The 16,927-nt window shown below is 45.7% G+C and overlaps 1 protein-coding gene across 3 annotated transcripts in view; it reads left to right on the forward strand.

The window, feature by feature from the left end:
• Positions 1 to 1,352: 1,352 nt before the first annotated feature.
• The window catches only part of EGLN3 (egl-9 family hypoxia inducible factor 3), a 37,698-nt gene continuing 22,123 nt past the window's right edge, over positions 1,353 to 16,927 (forward strand). Inside the window, exon 1 of one of the 3 annotated variants that reach the window (XM_077926058.1) lies at positions 1,353 to 1,463. In XM_077926058.1, the coding sequence (XP_077782184.1) occupies positions 1,368 to 1,463 (96 nt within the window). In that variant the 5' untranslated portion in view covers positions 1,353 to 1,367. The other 2 variants (XM_028720980.2, XM_028720984.2) reach the window with 2 other exon arrangements.

Consider the following 16,927-nt stretch of genomic DNA (forward strand, 5'->3'; position numbering starts at 1 on the left):
TAGACACAGTTGAATTCAAGGCTTGTATCAGAGGCAGATTTAGGACAAGGAGAGTGGCTCCCTGCCCCCCTCCCCGGGCTCTGAACTGAGGCGTGTGCTGCAGTGCATTGCAACTATGATGTAGTGCACGTGCAGAAAGGAAGCACACTGAATTTTGGCCTCACACAAGGTGCTGCTGAAATTTGAAAGACCCAAGTCTGCCTGTGCTTGTATCCTAACACTATGGGGTTTGGGGTTTGCTTGTTTATTTGTTTGCTCTTGTACTGGGAGGTATCAGATCTGTTTCCAGTGAAACAGAATTGCTGTCCAGAGCAATTGCTGCTGCTGGTCTAAGCTTGAAAGCATAGCAGCGATCTCCTAGGGGCTGAGGTCCCTTTGCCCTCCTCCCTCATAAAATATTTGAGGCGGCTGCCCCCTCCCCCCAGTTGATGGGCATTGCCATTCAAATGGTGTGTGTGCTGCATCTTGTTGTTGATTGTGAAGAGGGGGCTTACCTGAGCCCCCTCAATATTTATTCAAGTTGGCACTCCTGCTGGAAAGCCAAGAAAAGTCCAGGAATCTAATCAGGAGTACAGCTGATGCTATAAGGAAGAGAGTGCCTGTGCATGTGCAGAATGCAGTTCCATCTACTAGACTAGGGACAGGCTCAGACCCTCCAAGTGTTCCTATTTTCCAGGGACAGTCCCGGATTTACAGAAGGTGTCCTGGTTTGATCCTGGAATGCCCTGCATTTCCTTAGCACGCCCCTATTTTAATCGGGGAAATGTTGGCGGGTATGCCTTAGCCTGACAACAGTCGCGCACCTTTCTTTTGAGAGCCAGTGAGCCAGCCACCTATTTGCACTTAAGCAAAGTCACAGAGAAGAACCTAACAACCACCAAACACTTCGTCCTTCTTAAGTCCTGCGTTTAAAGTGCACTTTCTGTCCTAACAAGCACGTGGGGAACGATTCGTTGCAGCAGCAGCGGTGACCCCATTATCTTGATTTCCAGAACGGGACAGGCCAGGACTGGAAAAGCGGGAAAAGTCAGCACCAAGCCCAGGTGAATGAATGGACCCAGCAGCCGCGGCCAGCGCTTGCGAGCTTCCTTTGTGGCTCCCGCCCCTCGTTCCAAGCCGGAGAGAGGGCACGTAACAATCCCAGATCCCAGTCTCTCCCTGCACGTCCGGCACTGCCCGGGAGCTTTTTCGTGCGCTGCGTTGGATCCCGCGTGTTCCCAGCGCGTGTCCTCGAGGGACGGCTGGATGAGGCGGCGGCGGCGGCGGGAGAAAGAGAGGAAGCCAGGAGGGCGGGAAGGAGGGAGGCGCTGGGCGGGGGCGGAGGCGCCGCTCGCTCCCCGTGGTACGTGTGCACGCTCCCGAGCGGCATGTCCTCGCTCCTCGTATCCGGCGGCGTGTGGCGCGAGCATGGCATTTCCCGCGTGGAGCTCGGGCCCGGCCAGAAGCGGCATGCCGCCGCCGTGGTGAGGCGATGCCGCCCCGCCGGCCGGGAGCGGGACCTGGTCTTGCGCGCAAACCATGGCCGCCTCCGGCGGGGAAGCGGCCGAGCAGCAGCCCCCGGCGGCCGCCCAGCTCCGCGAAGACTCAGTAGAAAGCATGAGGAGGATTTTCATCCGCCACCCGCCCGGGAGCCGCCAGGAGGGGGGCGGAGAGGAGCAGCCCGCCGGGCCGGCCGCAGGCCCCCTCGGAGGCCTCCTGTGCCCCGCCGCGAGCCCGGCGGAGGCCCGGGGCGTCGAGGGCGCTTCGCCCTCCGCCGGCTCCCCGCCTGGCAGCAAAGCTCCTCTCCGAGAGCCCCGCAGAGATGCGCAGAGGCTAGTCTTGCGCTACGTGGTGCCTTGCATGAACGCCTATGGCTTGTGCATAGTCGACCACTTCCTGGGGCACAGGATGGCCGAGAAAATCTTCCAAGAGGTCCTGGCTTTGCACCTGAGTGACAAATTCCAGGACGGCGCCCTGGCGAGCCAGAAGGCGGGCGGCGGCCGAGCCATTCGCGGGGACAAGATTTTGTGGGTTGAGGGCAGTGAGCCGGGCTGTGAAAATATAGGCTACCTCCTGAAAAGAATGGATAAGCTCATCATGTACGCAGATGGCAAGCTGGGGCGCTACAAAATTAGAGGAAGACACAAGGTTAGTAGCTTGCAAGCCTCGACCGAAGTTCACTCCGGGCTCCTCCGGAGTTTCTGATCTCCCTCTCTTGCCATTTCATGTACTCTTCCGAGTCTTAACCACGCAATTCCTGGCCGCTCTGCTACCAGCTGCAACTCGGGCTTGGCATTTGGTCCATCCGCCCAGATCCTAACCCGAGTTCGGTCGCTTTGTGAAACAACTTTAAAACCGTGTAGCGTTCACAGCCTGGCAACCCACGTGGGATTTCCTATATCCACGAACTGGAGAGGTAGTAGCGGGTGATTGTGTATGGCGGGGGTAACCTCACTACGCTTAAAGACACAGTTTTCTTTTTTTGCTTTTCCCGCCTTCATCCAAAGTTCCCTAGAGTTATTAACCAGGATTTGTGAGCTACAGTTTCAAGGAGAACAAATTTTCTGAAACACTCGTGCGTGCATATACATATATATAACCCCGAACATCTTACTTTAGCGGCTTTCTCTAACGTTTAGACAGTACTGGTAATTTCTGAAACGATAGTTACCTTGGCAGGCTATGAGAGTGGGCATATTTTCCTAGTTTTTAAGAGAAGAGGAATGAGATTTAGAATCCAGGTGGTGACAAGTCAGTGAGTGCTCTTTAAACACATCATCTGTAACGAGAGGCTTTTGAAAGCCGGGAACTGGTATTCCGCACGCATGATCTTGTTTGCAAAGCGAATTCCAGCTCTACAATATGTTTTGTCAGCAGATGATCAGGTGTGAAAAGGGCGGAGGATGTCTTGTAGTGGGAGAGGGAGAGAAAGAAAAGACGGAGATAAGCACTTGTAACCTCGCTCCCCATCTCTATAGCATTAAGTTGCCAAGAGAAACTCAACTGGCACTTAACGCCCTTATACCCCCCCCCCCGTTTGTTTACATTGGCTTGTAGTATGCGACCGTAGTAGAAGCGTACATGCTGGGGGAGAATTCCTCAATGGCGGAGACCACACCCACTCCGAGTTGTAGGCGGCGCACGACGAACCATAAGCCGCGCCTCCTCCAGACACGCGGCTTTTCCTCTCCGCCCTCTCCCCCACGCCTTGATTCCAGCCGTGAACCCTACGCCGGTTGGACGCTTCCGGCGAAGCCCCGCCCCGCCTCCCTCCTGATTGGTTGCCCTCACGTTCCACAGGGCTGCGGGTAGGCGCGGGGAGAGATTGTCCCCGGGACGGGGCTCCACCCACGTGGCGCTCGCCGCAGAAGTAGGAACACATTCTGCACGTAGCAGACGTATTAATCAGAGAGGGGCCATCTGCTGCCTCCGTGAAATAAATTGAAAGGAGTTTGCAGGACTCGGCACCAAAAAAAAAAAAAAAAAAAAATTAGGGGGAGTGATCACATCAGCAATTGCGGGGTGTTCACACACTGGTCTCCCGGCCTTAAAGCTGGTAGAAAAGAGCTGCTTCAGCTTCCTTTTCCAGCAACTGCCTATCTGCCAAGTTGCTGCTCCCCCCCGGTATTGGGTGGAGGTCAGTCCGCGGAAGGCGTGCAGCCACTGTTCACTTCATTAGCAAGCCTTGTGTCGCCCAGGGGCTGGGAGAACCCGAGAAGGTGGCTGCTGACTGCGCTGAAGACAAAAGTACGACTTTAGCCAAACTTTTGGGCACGCCGGTTTCTCTGACTGATCTGCTCTGCTCGCTTCTCCCAAGAGTTAGGCATCGCTGCTGGCGCGTGTGGCGGATTCAGTGTGTTAGAATCGCTGATAGAAACCAGGTCTCCTGGCGCGCGCGCCTCCGCCGCTTGGCTTGCGGCTCTTGACTTTCTGCTACAAGGGGCGAAATCAGTCGGGTTCATGAAAATGCCACTGGGACATATCATGAGATTAGACCTAGAGAGAATTGCCTTGGACTACATAGTGCCTTGTTTGCATGACATTGGTTTTTGCTACCTGGACAATTTTCTGGGCGACTTGGTAGGAGACTGTGTCCTGGAACGTGTGAAGCAGATGCACTATAACGGGGAGCTGCAGGATGGCCAGCTGGCCGGCAAGCGCAACGGGATCTCCAAGAGACACTTGAGGGGAGACCAGATAAAGTGGATCGCAGGCACTGAGGAGGGATGCGAGGCCATCAACTTTCTCTTGTCACTGATAGACAGACTGGTTATGTACTGTGGAAATAGACTTGGCAAATACTATGTGAAAGAGAGGTCCAAGGTAAGAAATTCAAATGGGGGGAAATAGCTACTAACACTTCTAATGTAATGGGAACTTTTAATTTAGGAGGCATTCTTGAATGTTTGGATTGTAAGGGGGTTAATATCCTTATTTGCTTTCATACTGATGCTTGGGCTTAATCTTTCCATCATAAACTGCAAAACGCAGGTAAGCGATACCAGGGATGGATTTTATGATCCTCCACCCCTAGTTAAAATCCTAAAAAAGTTTATTGTGAATATGCTCCTTTGGAATCAACTGGATTTACTTACTGGTTTGAGAATTTTTCACTTTTTCAGTGCAGCATGTGAATGACAATAATTCACACTGGGGCAGCCAACTTGGTTTAAGTGAGATTATAACAGTGTAACTGGCCCTCTTGTCTCCTCCTAGAAGTGGAAATGCAGGGTGTTGCATTTGTGAGGAATTTGTTTTTTAAAAAATATTACTAATAAGAATTGCAATATAGCATTGATTATACACATGTAGAAGTTTCCTAGGACTACATTGGCAATTCAAAATGATTTTGAATGGTGCCAAAAGTTTGTATAAGTCCATTGCCTAATTAGATTATCCTTGCTTTCCTGTCACTTTCCACTAAGCTCCAGGTTGGGTTCTTGTGGTGGTCATATGCTGAGTGCTTGTCAGGCTCCTGAGCAGCTTAGCTTGTCTTTAGAAAGGTAATAAAGTTAATCCCTAATTTATGCACATATGTACCAGCAGAGGACACTGCACAGCTGAGTAAATAAACAAAATCCACAACAATTAATAAATTAATTTATGCTGAAAAGTGACCGAAGTGTGGGCCCTTTCATAAACTCCTTTTGGTTTGCATTGATCAAACTGATTGCACAGCTTCAACCTTCTGTTAGCAATCAGTTTCATACAACTTAAGCCTTTGCATGTCGGAAGTAAATCCTATTGAGCTCAGTGGAATTTCAACTTACTCCCTGGTTAGTGGAGTTAGGATTGCAGCTGTGGAATGCGAAACATATCTGGAAGTGACAACAAAACTCCTGATTAATGGCCATGAGAGGACGTTCTGTAACAGTAGTTAGATTGGTTTCCTTCTTCCTTAGTTTCAGACTTCATTGAAAGCACCAGATAAATTATTTCATTGCTTTTGCTTCCTTCCCTACCACTCAAGAGGTAAAGAAGTAAAATAATGTCATGCATATGTTCAGTTGAACAAAAGCAGTTTTGACAAAAGCCAGCACATTAGCTAGTTTTTGAAAAGTTATTTGGGACTTTCTTCCTCACTTCTGTGTTGCTTATTATTCCAGCATCCTTCATGCTAATGAATGAATAGTTTTACCAGAACTCAACTTTAGGTAGTGACTAAGCCTACAGAAGTATATCTGTAACTCTGCTATAGGCTTAATTATTTACGGTGCAATCCTATGCCTGTCAGAAGTAAGTCTCATTGATTGAAATGAGGCATGCTCCCAGGTAAGTGGGTATGCGATTAAAGTCTTTGGGTTGTGTGCAACTAACTTTGAATTAGAGTAGACCCAGTGATCCATTGCTGTTAACATCAGTGGGTCTACTCTGAGTCAAAGTTGACTACAACCCCATGAATCACAAATAGGACTTGCAACAAAATATTGCAGTGTGGACTGGGTGTATTCAGAGTTCCAGACAACAATGTCCTTTTGCAAGACACTTCAATTGCCCTGGTTTTGTCTTCCCAGTCAGCCAGTGTACTATGGCTACCGAGCATGCTCAGTGAGCTAGTTGGGGTTTTTGCCTCCTCTTACTTTTTTGGGGTGATATTTTACATTTTTGTGTTTCAGCAAAGCTTGGGACTCTTCTGAACCTCTTATGTATTGATGCATTTTGGCTACAGTCTAATGAGTTTGCTATTAGCATATAGAATTCTTAGATTTGCTTATGTTTATCACAGAAGTAGAAGTTAAACTGAGTTAAAAGTGATCAACCATCACTCTGCTAGTAAGCATAGCCACAATCTGTGTAGAGTTTTAGCTATCTACGTAAAGCTGTCTTAAGGTGGTGATTGTAAGCGTGCTTACTAGGGAATAAATCCCGGCTGAATTAAATAGGACTTGTAAGCAAAGATGCTTAGAACCGTGGAGCACAGGAGATGGAACATCATGGGGGAATGAATATGGAAGGGAAATCATAACACACATTGCAGCCATGGGAAGTTATATACTGTATTCATGTTAGAAGCTGATTAAACTTCAGTCTTGAAAATAATCTCTGGCCACAATGATTCACACACTTACCTGGAGCCAAGTCCCATTGAACTCAGTTGGACCACTTCTGAGAAGATGTGCATAGGATGGCACTTTAAGTTTATTTACTTACTTGTATTTATATTCCACCACCTTCTCCAAGGAGCTCATGTTGACACACATGGTCCAAACCCTCCTCCTCTAATCCTTGCCAGATCCATGTGAGGTGGGTTAGGCTGAGAGGCAGTGACTGGCCCAAGGTCACCCAGTGAGCTTCATGGCCAAGTGGGAATTTGAACCCTGGTCCCCCGGGTCTTAGCCTGACACTCTAACCACTATAACACACAGGCTCTCAATTTAAGATTGTTGCTTTAGGCTGTAAGCTGATAACATACCTAGGTGTAAGTCCCATTGAACACAAATGAGGAAGGGCTATAGCTGTACCTAGGGGTTGGTGTGTGTGTGTGTGTGTGTGTGTGTGTACATACAATATTCAACTGTCTGGTGTTTGAGTCCTACCACACCACCTGGAGTGGGACGCGGGTGGCACTGTGAGTTAAACCACAGAGCCTAGGACTTGCCGATCAGAAGGTTGGCGGTTCGAATCCCCGCGACGGGCTGAGCTCCTGTTGCTTGGTCCCTGCTCCTGCCAACCTAGCAGTTTGAAAGCATGTCAAAGTGCAAGTAGATAAATAGGTACCGCTCTGGCGGGAAGGTAAACAGCGTTTCCGTGCGCTGCTCTGGTTCGCCAGAAGCGGCTTAGTCATGCTGGCCACATGACCCGGAAGCTGTACGCCGGCTCCCTCGGCCAATAAAGTGAGATGAGCGCCACAACCCCAGAATTGTCCACGACTGGACCTAATGGTCAGGACTCCCTTTACCTTTACTCCACCTGGAGTGCCCCTCCCCAGCTCAGCACCTCCTTTTCCTGCAGAAGGAATCTGCCGGGATCTCCAGCATAAAAAGCTGCTGCTGCAGGAGGGACAGAATAATGCTAATATAGTCTTTGTTGCCTTTCCGAAGTTTTCTCACATCAGCTTGGTTTATAAAGTCTGGACTGACTCTGCTTCTGTATAGGGAGCAGAGCAAGCCTCGTCGTGCCTACTCTGAAGTATGTCCCACTTGGAATATAGAAAGTGGCCTTATACCTCGGCCCATCTAGCTCACTATTATCTGACTAACAACAGCTCTCCAAGATTTCAGGCAGGAGTCTCCCCCAGCACTACCTGAAGATGCAGAAATATGCATTAGTTTTCAGTAAGGTTGATGTCAACTTTCCCAGTTACATTATGCATCCGCGTTTTGCATGTCACACAAAGTCTTAGTAGAAGTAGAAGTGAAGAGGAAATCCCAGTCCGGTTGAAGGGAAGTCCTCTTGGCTGCTTGAAATCTTGACAAATCAAAGTGAGGTGTTTATATAAAACTAGGAGTAGCAACTAATCCTTATGGTAAATGTCTGCTACTCCCAAGTATTCAGGCCAAAGAAATATTTACATGCAGGCATCATTTCAGTCAGCAATTGCACATGAAAGGCAGACAGCTTGAAACATTGTGCTGCTAAAAGTAAACACTACTGTAGTTCAGGGCTGCAGCTAAAATGCACAGTACCTCACAAGGTGGTAATTTCCACAAGCAGACTATCTAAAGTAGAATTTAGCATTTGCGTGAATGTTTAATCTCCTGTTCTCACCAGTGACACAGTGGTCCTGCCTTCCAGTGTGTGCTCCATGCTATCTATATCACAGTTAGGTTTTCCCTCCCACCCCCTCCCCGCACTACCATGCAATTTGCCATTGTTACTTTGAACTTTCAAAAACTCTGGACAATTATCCAAACAATGCTTGGGTACTCCTCCCTGTCTCTCCCCTTTCCTTCTCATGCTCTCATTCTCTATTTATTTATTTATTTATTTAATTTCTATGCCACTCTTCATCCAGGGAACACTGGACAGTTTACAATATAAAAACACAAAAATATATAACATAGTAACAAAAAACAATAACACACACACACACACACATTTAAAGGGTCATAGATGGTTTAATTCAGGCATAGGCAAACTCGGCCCTCCAGATATTTTGGGACTACAACTCCCATTATCCCAAGCTAACAGGACCAGTCATCAGGGATGATGGGAATTGTAGTCTCAAAACATCTGGAGGGCCGAGTTTGCCTATGCCTGGTTTAATTTAATATGAAGAAGAGCTTCAGATGATGATTGCAGGGTCTGGGTCAGTTCATATTGGTTACTCTAACCGTAGTTTGCCATGATATTCATACTGGAGAAATGATGGTTTATGTATTGTTTTATCTATCTATGACATTTAGAGTCTGATCTTTGCCGAATGGCCGCAGGGTGAAAATATATAATGTCATTAAAACACAATACAACAATAAAAAATCCACAGCTACTGCAAAAATCTTTGCTTGTCACCAGAGTGTTAATAGTATTGGTGTCGATGCTAAGCAGCAAACTATGATTTGAAGTCATGGTTTGAAGCAGGTTTGCAAACCATGGTTTGTCGGTTGATGCCATAGCTAAACATACTTGCCATAGCTCAATGGTGGAGCATCTGCTTTGCATGCAGAAGGTCCCAGGTTGTGTCTCTGGTTAAAGGTTTTCAGGTTGCAGGGCTGGGGAAGATCCCAAAGAGCTGCTGCTAGGCAAAGTAAACAATATTGAGCTCGATGAGCCAGCGCTCTGAATCAGTACATGGCAGTTTTATGTGTTATGTGTCCATTATCTCATCATTACCATCAATTTCCGTGGAGCTGCTTTGGAAAACTTGTTGGTTGATTCATAGTGGTTTATGTTCATGTCCACAAGTGTGTCTAAGGCTTGACCTGATAAGAAAACAATCTTATTCAAGACTGTAGCTCACTCCTTATCATTGTTGAGTATTGGGAGCTTAGCTTGGTGAGCTATATCTGTGCCTTTTCTAATTCCCAAGGCTTACTAACCCATTTTATAAACCTTTGCATTGCTCTTTTGGCATATTACAGCAGGAAAAACCTCACTGCGCCTGTCGTACTGCAACGGACTTTGACACTGTACTGTGCAGCTGTTGCAGTACCCCAGCACATGTGTGTGTAGGTCCAGAGGTTGTCTCCAGTGATGTTTCTCCATTGACAGAAGGCACTTTGATCCAGCAGAGGCTTCCCTCAGCTGCAGGAGGAGGCTGGTGATTTTCTCTAATTCCCCTAATCACTGCCTCTGTTCCAAAAACATGGGATGCTTCAGAAGGGCATGGGAGGTGGTGCTAGGGATTGTAGGGGAGCAGGGAATCGGCAAAAGTCACCTCCTTCTCTGTTCCACAGACGGAAGTCTTCACTGGTGTGAGGGGCACCATTGAAGGCATACCTTGAAAATAGGCCCTTAAGCACTTGTTTATTGCAAGTTTTTTTTGTACTGCCTTTCACTATAAACATCCAAAGCATAGCAAGTCCTAGAGCTAAATGATCAGTGCATATTTCTGTGGACATAAAGATATTTTGTTCAAAATTTGAGGTCAAAGCTTTCTGTAAATGGAAAGCACTTCCACCAAAATGAGATAATGAGGATATAGAAAGGTAGAAAGTTTCCACCCCAGAAAATATTGAGCAGCAGTTTGTCTTCATGCAAAAAAGCCACAGATTTTTACTCAAAAACAGAGCGAGTTTGTTGGCACAGAGTGTGTAAGAAAAAAAGTGTGGTGGCTGGCGTGACTAAAAAGCAGGGTGTAAACTGTTGCCAAGACCATTGATTTAATCACTTTGTATGTATTATACTCATTTTTAATCTAGGTATTTTTACCTTAGGACAGAATTGTTAAGTTGTTGTTCATTGGACCTCTTCATGTGACTTTACAATTTTTGTATACATTTTTAATTGTTTATTTCTATCCTTTTGTTCCCTGCTTGTGGATCGAACATATTCAATGAAGAACAGGCTATGAATACTGTCCAGTAAATAAATAAAGGTGATTCTCTAAAGCAAGCAATCCTTCAATGCATATATGAAGGGGTACTGGCTGCTTCAAATGCCCTGCTGAACATTTGAATGAATTCTCAAGCGACATCTGTGTTACAAAGGCCTGCTTTGTTGACAGTGCAGATGGACTTGAGGTGAGCATGATGCACACATTCTTCTTCAGATCTGTATCGGCATGTACCTGAAATGACTCTGGCGTATGAGAAACAACTAATGCAGCATTAAGTCCTGAAAGATCCCATAGCCTCTTTGTGGTAGTCTACTTCTAGTACTGCTCTTAATATTGTCTTGAAATGGTTCTTCTGCTATCAAGGTACAGGAAAGGTAATGAAGTTCTCTTCATTGAGAAACCTCGTTGCCTAGCATGGAGTGATGAAGCAGAACAGCCTCTGCCGCTTGCACAGCTAAGCTGGAAGGTCGGAGGGGAGGCAAAACTTTGCTCCATACTATGCTGCGGTAATTTTGTCTGCCTGCACTTTCAGCTGGTAGGAAGGTCCACAGTGGAGAAGTGATGCTGGCCTCAATCCATGGAGGTGATTTAATTTAGTCAGAGGAGGATCTGCCCCATCACATTGTGGGTTTAGACTGCTGTTAGTTGCACTTGGGTCCCATTGAAATCAGTGAGACTTCACTTGCACATGACTAACTTTTCACGTTTGATGGTATTTAAGTGCAACTAAAGTGCATCTAAAGCTATGGTTTTCCCAGTAGTGATGTATGGAAGTGAAAGCTGGACCATAAAGGAGGCTGATCGCCGAAGAATTGATGCTTTTGAATTATGGTGCTGGAGGAGACTCTTGAGAGTCCCATGGACTGCAAAAAGATCAAACCTACCCATTCTGAAGGAAATCAGCCCTGAGTGCTCACTGGAAGGACAGATCCTGAAGCTGAAGCTCTAATATTTTGGCCACCTCATGAGAAGAGAAGACTCTCTGGAAACGACCCTGATGTTGGGAAAGATTGAGGGCACAAGGAGAAGGGGACGACAGAGGACGAGATGGTTGGACAGTGTTCTCGAAGCTGCTAATGTGTTTGACCAAACTGCGGAAGACAGGAGTGCCTGGCATTCTCTTGTCCATGGGGTCACAAAGAGTCGGACATGACTAAATGACTAAACAACAAGTGCGACTAGCTTAGCCTGGTTACAATACATAATGACTCTGTCTCACTGTTGCAGCTGTATTTATCTCAGTTAAGGAAGTCAGGAACTACTATTACTATACATGAAGTCACATAAAAAACATGAGTTCCAGAAGTGCAAACTTATTCCAGTTCTGGGCCTGAAGCATAAGAAGCAGCATTATTTATTACTGGGTTGTTGAAGAGCACCGCCTTTGGAACTATAATTGTTTATTATAGGTTACAAAGGATTTTGATGATACTTGCATAGCAGCATGCTTTGCAATTAGTTTACAATGGAACGTCTGATGAAGACTGCCATCCTGGAGAAATATGCATAATTTGTCTTTCTTTTTTTCTAATGAAATGCACATGTTTTGGCATAATGGCTGGGCTCAAATCTGTTCTCCTGGCTAACTGTCAGCATGCCCAGTGTTCATCAGACTGAGTCGAGAGCCACTGGAATTGTAAATACAACAGACAAGTCATTTTATGATATCGGACAGAGGAATTCAGCTTTGGCAGAGATCCTGGAGCAGTTGCCATAGCTGTGTGTCAGAGCTGATCTTTAGATCTATGTTTATCAAGCAAGATTAGTTAGGCTGGTTGATTATATACAGGAATAGGGTTCTTGTCGTCGTCGTCATCATCTTCTTCTCCTTCTTCTCCAAATATTTGAGGCATTAAAACTCTCTGCAGTTTGACACACCTTTATTTTTCCTCACTCCGACTGCATTCTCAGTTCTTTTATGCAACAGCACTCCTTTTAGACAACTATATTCCACATACAGCTTTCCAAAGTAGGTCTTGGGTTTCTATAAGGTGATTTAGAAGGCAGGGCTGACCTTACCATTAGGCTAGCCCTTCTCAGGGGCAGATGCTGAGGAGAGGTGCTGGAGGACTGGGTTGTGTGTGATACAGGGCTTGCCTTTCCCCCATAGCTAGCCTGTTGCCTTCAGGTGTGGTGGAGGATGCTGTCCCATTGCCAATGTTGGAGTAAGATCCTGCTGGTCCCATTGGTTTCTATACGTAGAATGTGGGAGGAATGCATCTTTGGGAAGCAAAATGCCTTTAGCCAGTTTTGAAAGACTGTTTGATTTGGATAGAGGAGACATATATTCAAAATTTTGAACTGCTATGAAGTTGTGTTCAGCACAATGCCAGTATGCATGGTATTTAATGTACATTGCATAAGCAGGTTTCCTGCTCCATAGGCTGGACAGATAAAAAGAAAATGGGAAGAGAAGGCAGGACAGTGAGAATAGCTCAGTTGGTAGAGCATGAGACTCTTAATCTCAGGGCTGTGGGTTTGAGCCCCACATTGGGCAAAAGATTCCTGCATTGCAGGGGGGTTGGGCTAGATGACCCTCATGGTCCCTTCGAATTCTACAATTCTATGATTCTAAGGGTAGCAGGAAAAGATGTGCAAATCCACTTTGATGTACCCAGACTTGATTTCTGTAAGAGGCAAGGACTAAAAGGACTAAGCCACAGGTTTCACAGAAAAGACAAGTTTTGAAGAGAAAGAGTGAGGTTGATTCTATACCAGGCTTCCTCAACCTTGGCCCTCCAGATGTTTTGAGACTACAATTCCCATCATCCCTGACCACTGGTCCTGCTAGCTAGGGATCATGGGAGTTGTAGGCCAAAAACATCTGGAGGGCCGAGGTTGAGGAAGCCTGTTCTATATTCATGACCTAGGAGTGAATTTCCATCATAAGAATGAGTCTTGGACAAATGTGCTCCTCTCAGCTTGGCCTTTCTCACAGGTTATTGTGGAAGATGTATTCAGTTATAATTGTACAAGAATCTGTACATTTGCAATAGAAACGATGAATGGATATAATCCACATACGTAGTCTGTATACTAATTTTAAGGATAATTTGTTCTCTTTAGATTTTGTTCCATGGGCACAGAACTACTTGGAGGGCACACAGTGAAGTTGTTGTTGTTTATTGAATTTAGTTAGTATCCGAACAATCAGATTCGGTTAATGAAGAATGCTGTTCCAGAAACATTTGTGTGAACCATGATGGTACATGAGCCTGTCACCCACTTAATGTGAATGAATGAGGGCAGTGGTGTAGAAGAATCTACATTGCCCAAATAGAACCATCTAATTTCAGGGTGTGGCCTCCCCAACTTGCTCCATGTCCACCAGAATGTTCCTTGAGGATAACTAAGTCACCAAAAGTCAGACATGACTAAACAACAACAAGTCACCAATTGTCCCAGCATTATTGGTGCCTACTCCCACCAAACCATGCATGGACCTTTTATTACCATTCCATCTTATTCTACTCAAAAACATATGCCCCCCCCACTCTGATCTAGGATATGGAGCAATTTAAACATGCTCACTGCTCTTTCTTTCTGTTCCTATTGGGTCCAAGCTATAGGTTGCCTAGGTCGCTTCAGCTGAAGCATGAAGTCACTGGACTATTTCTATCTGCTTCACTGCTTTGTTTTAAAATCAGGTTGTTAATCAGGTCCTCTAATTGGTCACATTGTCATTGACGTTGCCAAGTCTTCTTTTCTGCTTCCTGTAAAAAGGTATTGTGTAAATTGCTTAAACTGTATGTGACCTTTTCCTGTGAACTAAACAGAGAATATGCCTTTTGCTCTTAGTCATCATAGACTCCTGAATACTTGCAGGAACTGAATTTTCATATGTCCAGGAGAACTTCATTATGAAAATATAACGACAGTATGTTTCTAAATCCACAAGGAAATGCAAATGCAAGGGGGTAGATGTGCAGGGCAGAATTTTCAGGGTGAGTGCATCTGCATTTCTTCCTTCACTCCCTTTCCCCAAGCCATTCCCTTAGCCACGGTCTTGGTAGTCTTGTTTCTAGTTTTGGAGCTCAGCTGGTGGGGGGCTAGTTCTTCCAAGATCTGTGTTTGATACACCACACAGCCCTTCCCAACAGTCATTGGCGGAAGGAGGTTGCGTACTCTCATTCACTGGAGGTTTTCAAGCAGAGGTTGGATGGCCACCTGTCTTGGATGCTTTAGTTGAGATTCCTGCATTGCAGGGGGTTGGACTAGATGACTGCTTGGGTCCCTTCCAACTCTACAATTCTATGAAGGGCTATCAAGTATTTATTTTCATGCAAACTGTCCCAGGTATTCAGCCTTGGCAACTCCAGACAGACCTGAGAGAAGTTCATTGTCTGAAACCTTGGACAGTTTCTGAGTGCACAGAGTAGCACAACTTACATGTTAGTAGAATATGATTGTCATGCACTTCTAGCCTCAACCATGACATTGCTCCTATCTGTGTCACACACTGTGTCTGTAAAGAAACCCTGATGTGTGTGAGCTGCTTCTCAGTTGAGGCTCCACACTATTGGGGCATCTTCACAACCAGGTGCTCTGATCATGTGGAGCCCCCTACTCCTAGGGAGCTCATATTTTGGTTTTTGGTTGTTGCGGAAAGCAGGGCTGATGTCAGGGGTGTGGCTAAAATGTGGCTCTGCTCCAAGTCAACATGCCATTGAAATCCACACAAGCAATGTGTGGATAGGTCTAATATTGCTCTAGGTCCGGGGTCTGCAACCCGCGGCTCTGGAGCCGCATGTGGCTCTTTTACACCTTTGCTGCGGCTCCGGGGTGGATACTAGCGAGGGGAGGAGGCGCTAGTGGCGGGTGCTGTACTGGCTGTGACGTCGCATGGGGACGGTGCGTGCATTAGTCATGCACCGTCCCGACGTCACCTTCCCGGTTTTGCGACTCCCAGGTTTTTTTTCTTCGGAAACGGGTCCAAGTGGCTCTTTTTGTCTTAAAGGTTGCAGACCCCTGCTATAGGTGGACTAGTGGCCTGATTTGGTATAAGGCAACTCCCTATCCCTGTGTTCCAAAACCAGTATAATTTGCTTATGTGTTTTAATGCAATTATTTTCACCCCCAGAAATGTGTTTTTTTTTTAAAAAAAATGAATAATGCATTAAAAATGTCCCTAATGAATGGAAAGGCACGGATGTTCATTACACTGATTGATGCAGGCAAGTGCGTCTGCTGAAAGGCAAACCTGTTTGTTTGCAGAAGGAATTCCAGGTGTCTAATTGAGTTAACAATTTACTTTGGTATCTTTATTTCCTTCTAGAATCAGCTGCTTCAGTAAATGTCATTCTTCAAAAGCTTATGGGCAAGAGGGAATGAAAACGCCGGTCTTGCTAGGGGCTCCAGTTTATGCATAGATCTTCCATCTTGGGTCAGACAGAAAATTAATCGTATGTTGGCAGGAAGTTAAATTAATGAATAGTTCTGCTATTATAGGTTCTGATTTTGCAGCCTGTGTTAAAAGTATGGATGCTGTTGGCAGCTTGAATGGAAAGCTGTGCCAATCCTGCTTGCATTGCTTTGCATTGATGTTCCTGTGCCTAATGCCTGTATTTTGCTTCCTAAGCTCTCTGTCCCTGATCAGCAACCCACAGCCACTTCTTGTTCTGGAACCCCCGCAGAAAACACCCACTCCCTGTCTGAGACCCTGGAGAGCTACTGCCAGTCAGTGTCAGCAGTACAGTGGTACCTTGGTTCTCAAACTTAAACCCTTCCGGAATTCCTTTGCAAAACCAAAATGTTCCAAAACCAAGGGATGCTTTCCCATAGAAAGTAATGCAAAATGGATTAATCCGTTCCAGTCTTTTAAAAACGACCCATAAAACAGTAATTCAACATGAAATTTTCTATCTAACAAGACCATTGATCCATAAAATGAAAGCAATAATTAATGTACTGCAGTCACACAATAATCAATCAGTCAGTCATTGCCTGAACTGGGTTCCACACAGTCACAAAAACAAAAGAGACAGAAAAATGCAAAATAAATAGCAAAACCAGACAGACCTCATCGTAACACTCAAAACGGAAGTTTGGAACTCAAAACGGAAGTGTAGCACTCAAAATGGAGCACATTCGGCTTCTGCAAAAGTTCGCAAACCGGAACACTTACTTCCGGGTTCCAAGTTGTTTGAGTACCAAGGCGCTTGAGAACCAAGGTACCACAGTACTGAACTAAATGGACTAATAGTCTGACTTAGCTTCCTATGACAACTTTTTTTTGGCAACAAAAATAATTCTTTAGTTTCATTAATTAAAATTAGATATTATACAAACTAGTAGTGAACGTGCATGCATTGTAGTTTGCATAAGTGGATGTAGGCACACCCTTAGCTCACTGACTTTGATCCAGAGAAATGCACTATTTGGTTCCCCATTACTTTTGCCTTTGTTTTTCAAACAGTGATATCTTATGGGCGGTGTTGCTGCTGCTGCTGTTTGGAAAACAAAATGTGCACCCCCTTCCCATTTGGGCCAACTCTTCTTCTTGCTCTCACG

This window comes from Podarcis muralis, chromosome 1 (genome assembly GCF_964188315.1).
Source record: "Podarcis muralis chromosome 1, rPodMur119.hap1.1, whole genome shotgun sequence".
Taxonomy (NCBI): Eukaryota; Metazoa; Chordata; class Lepidosauria; order Squamata; family Lacertidae; genus Podarcis; species Podarcis muralis.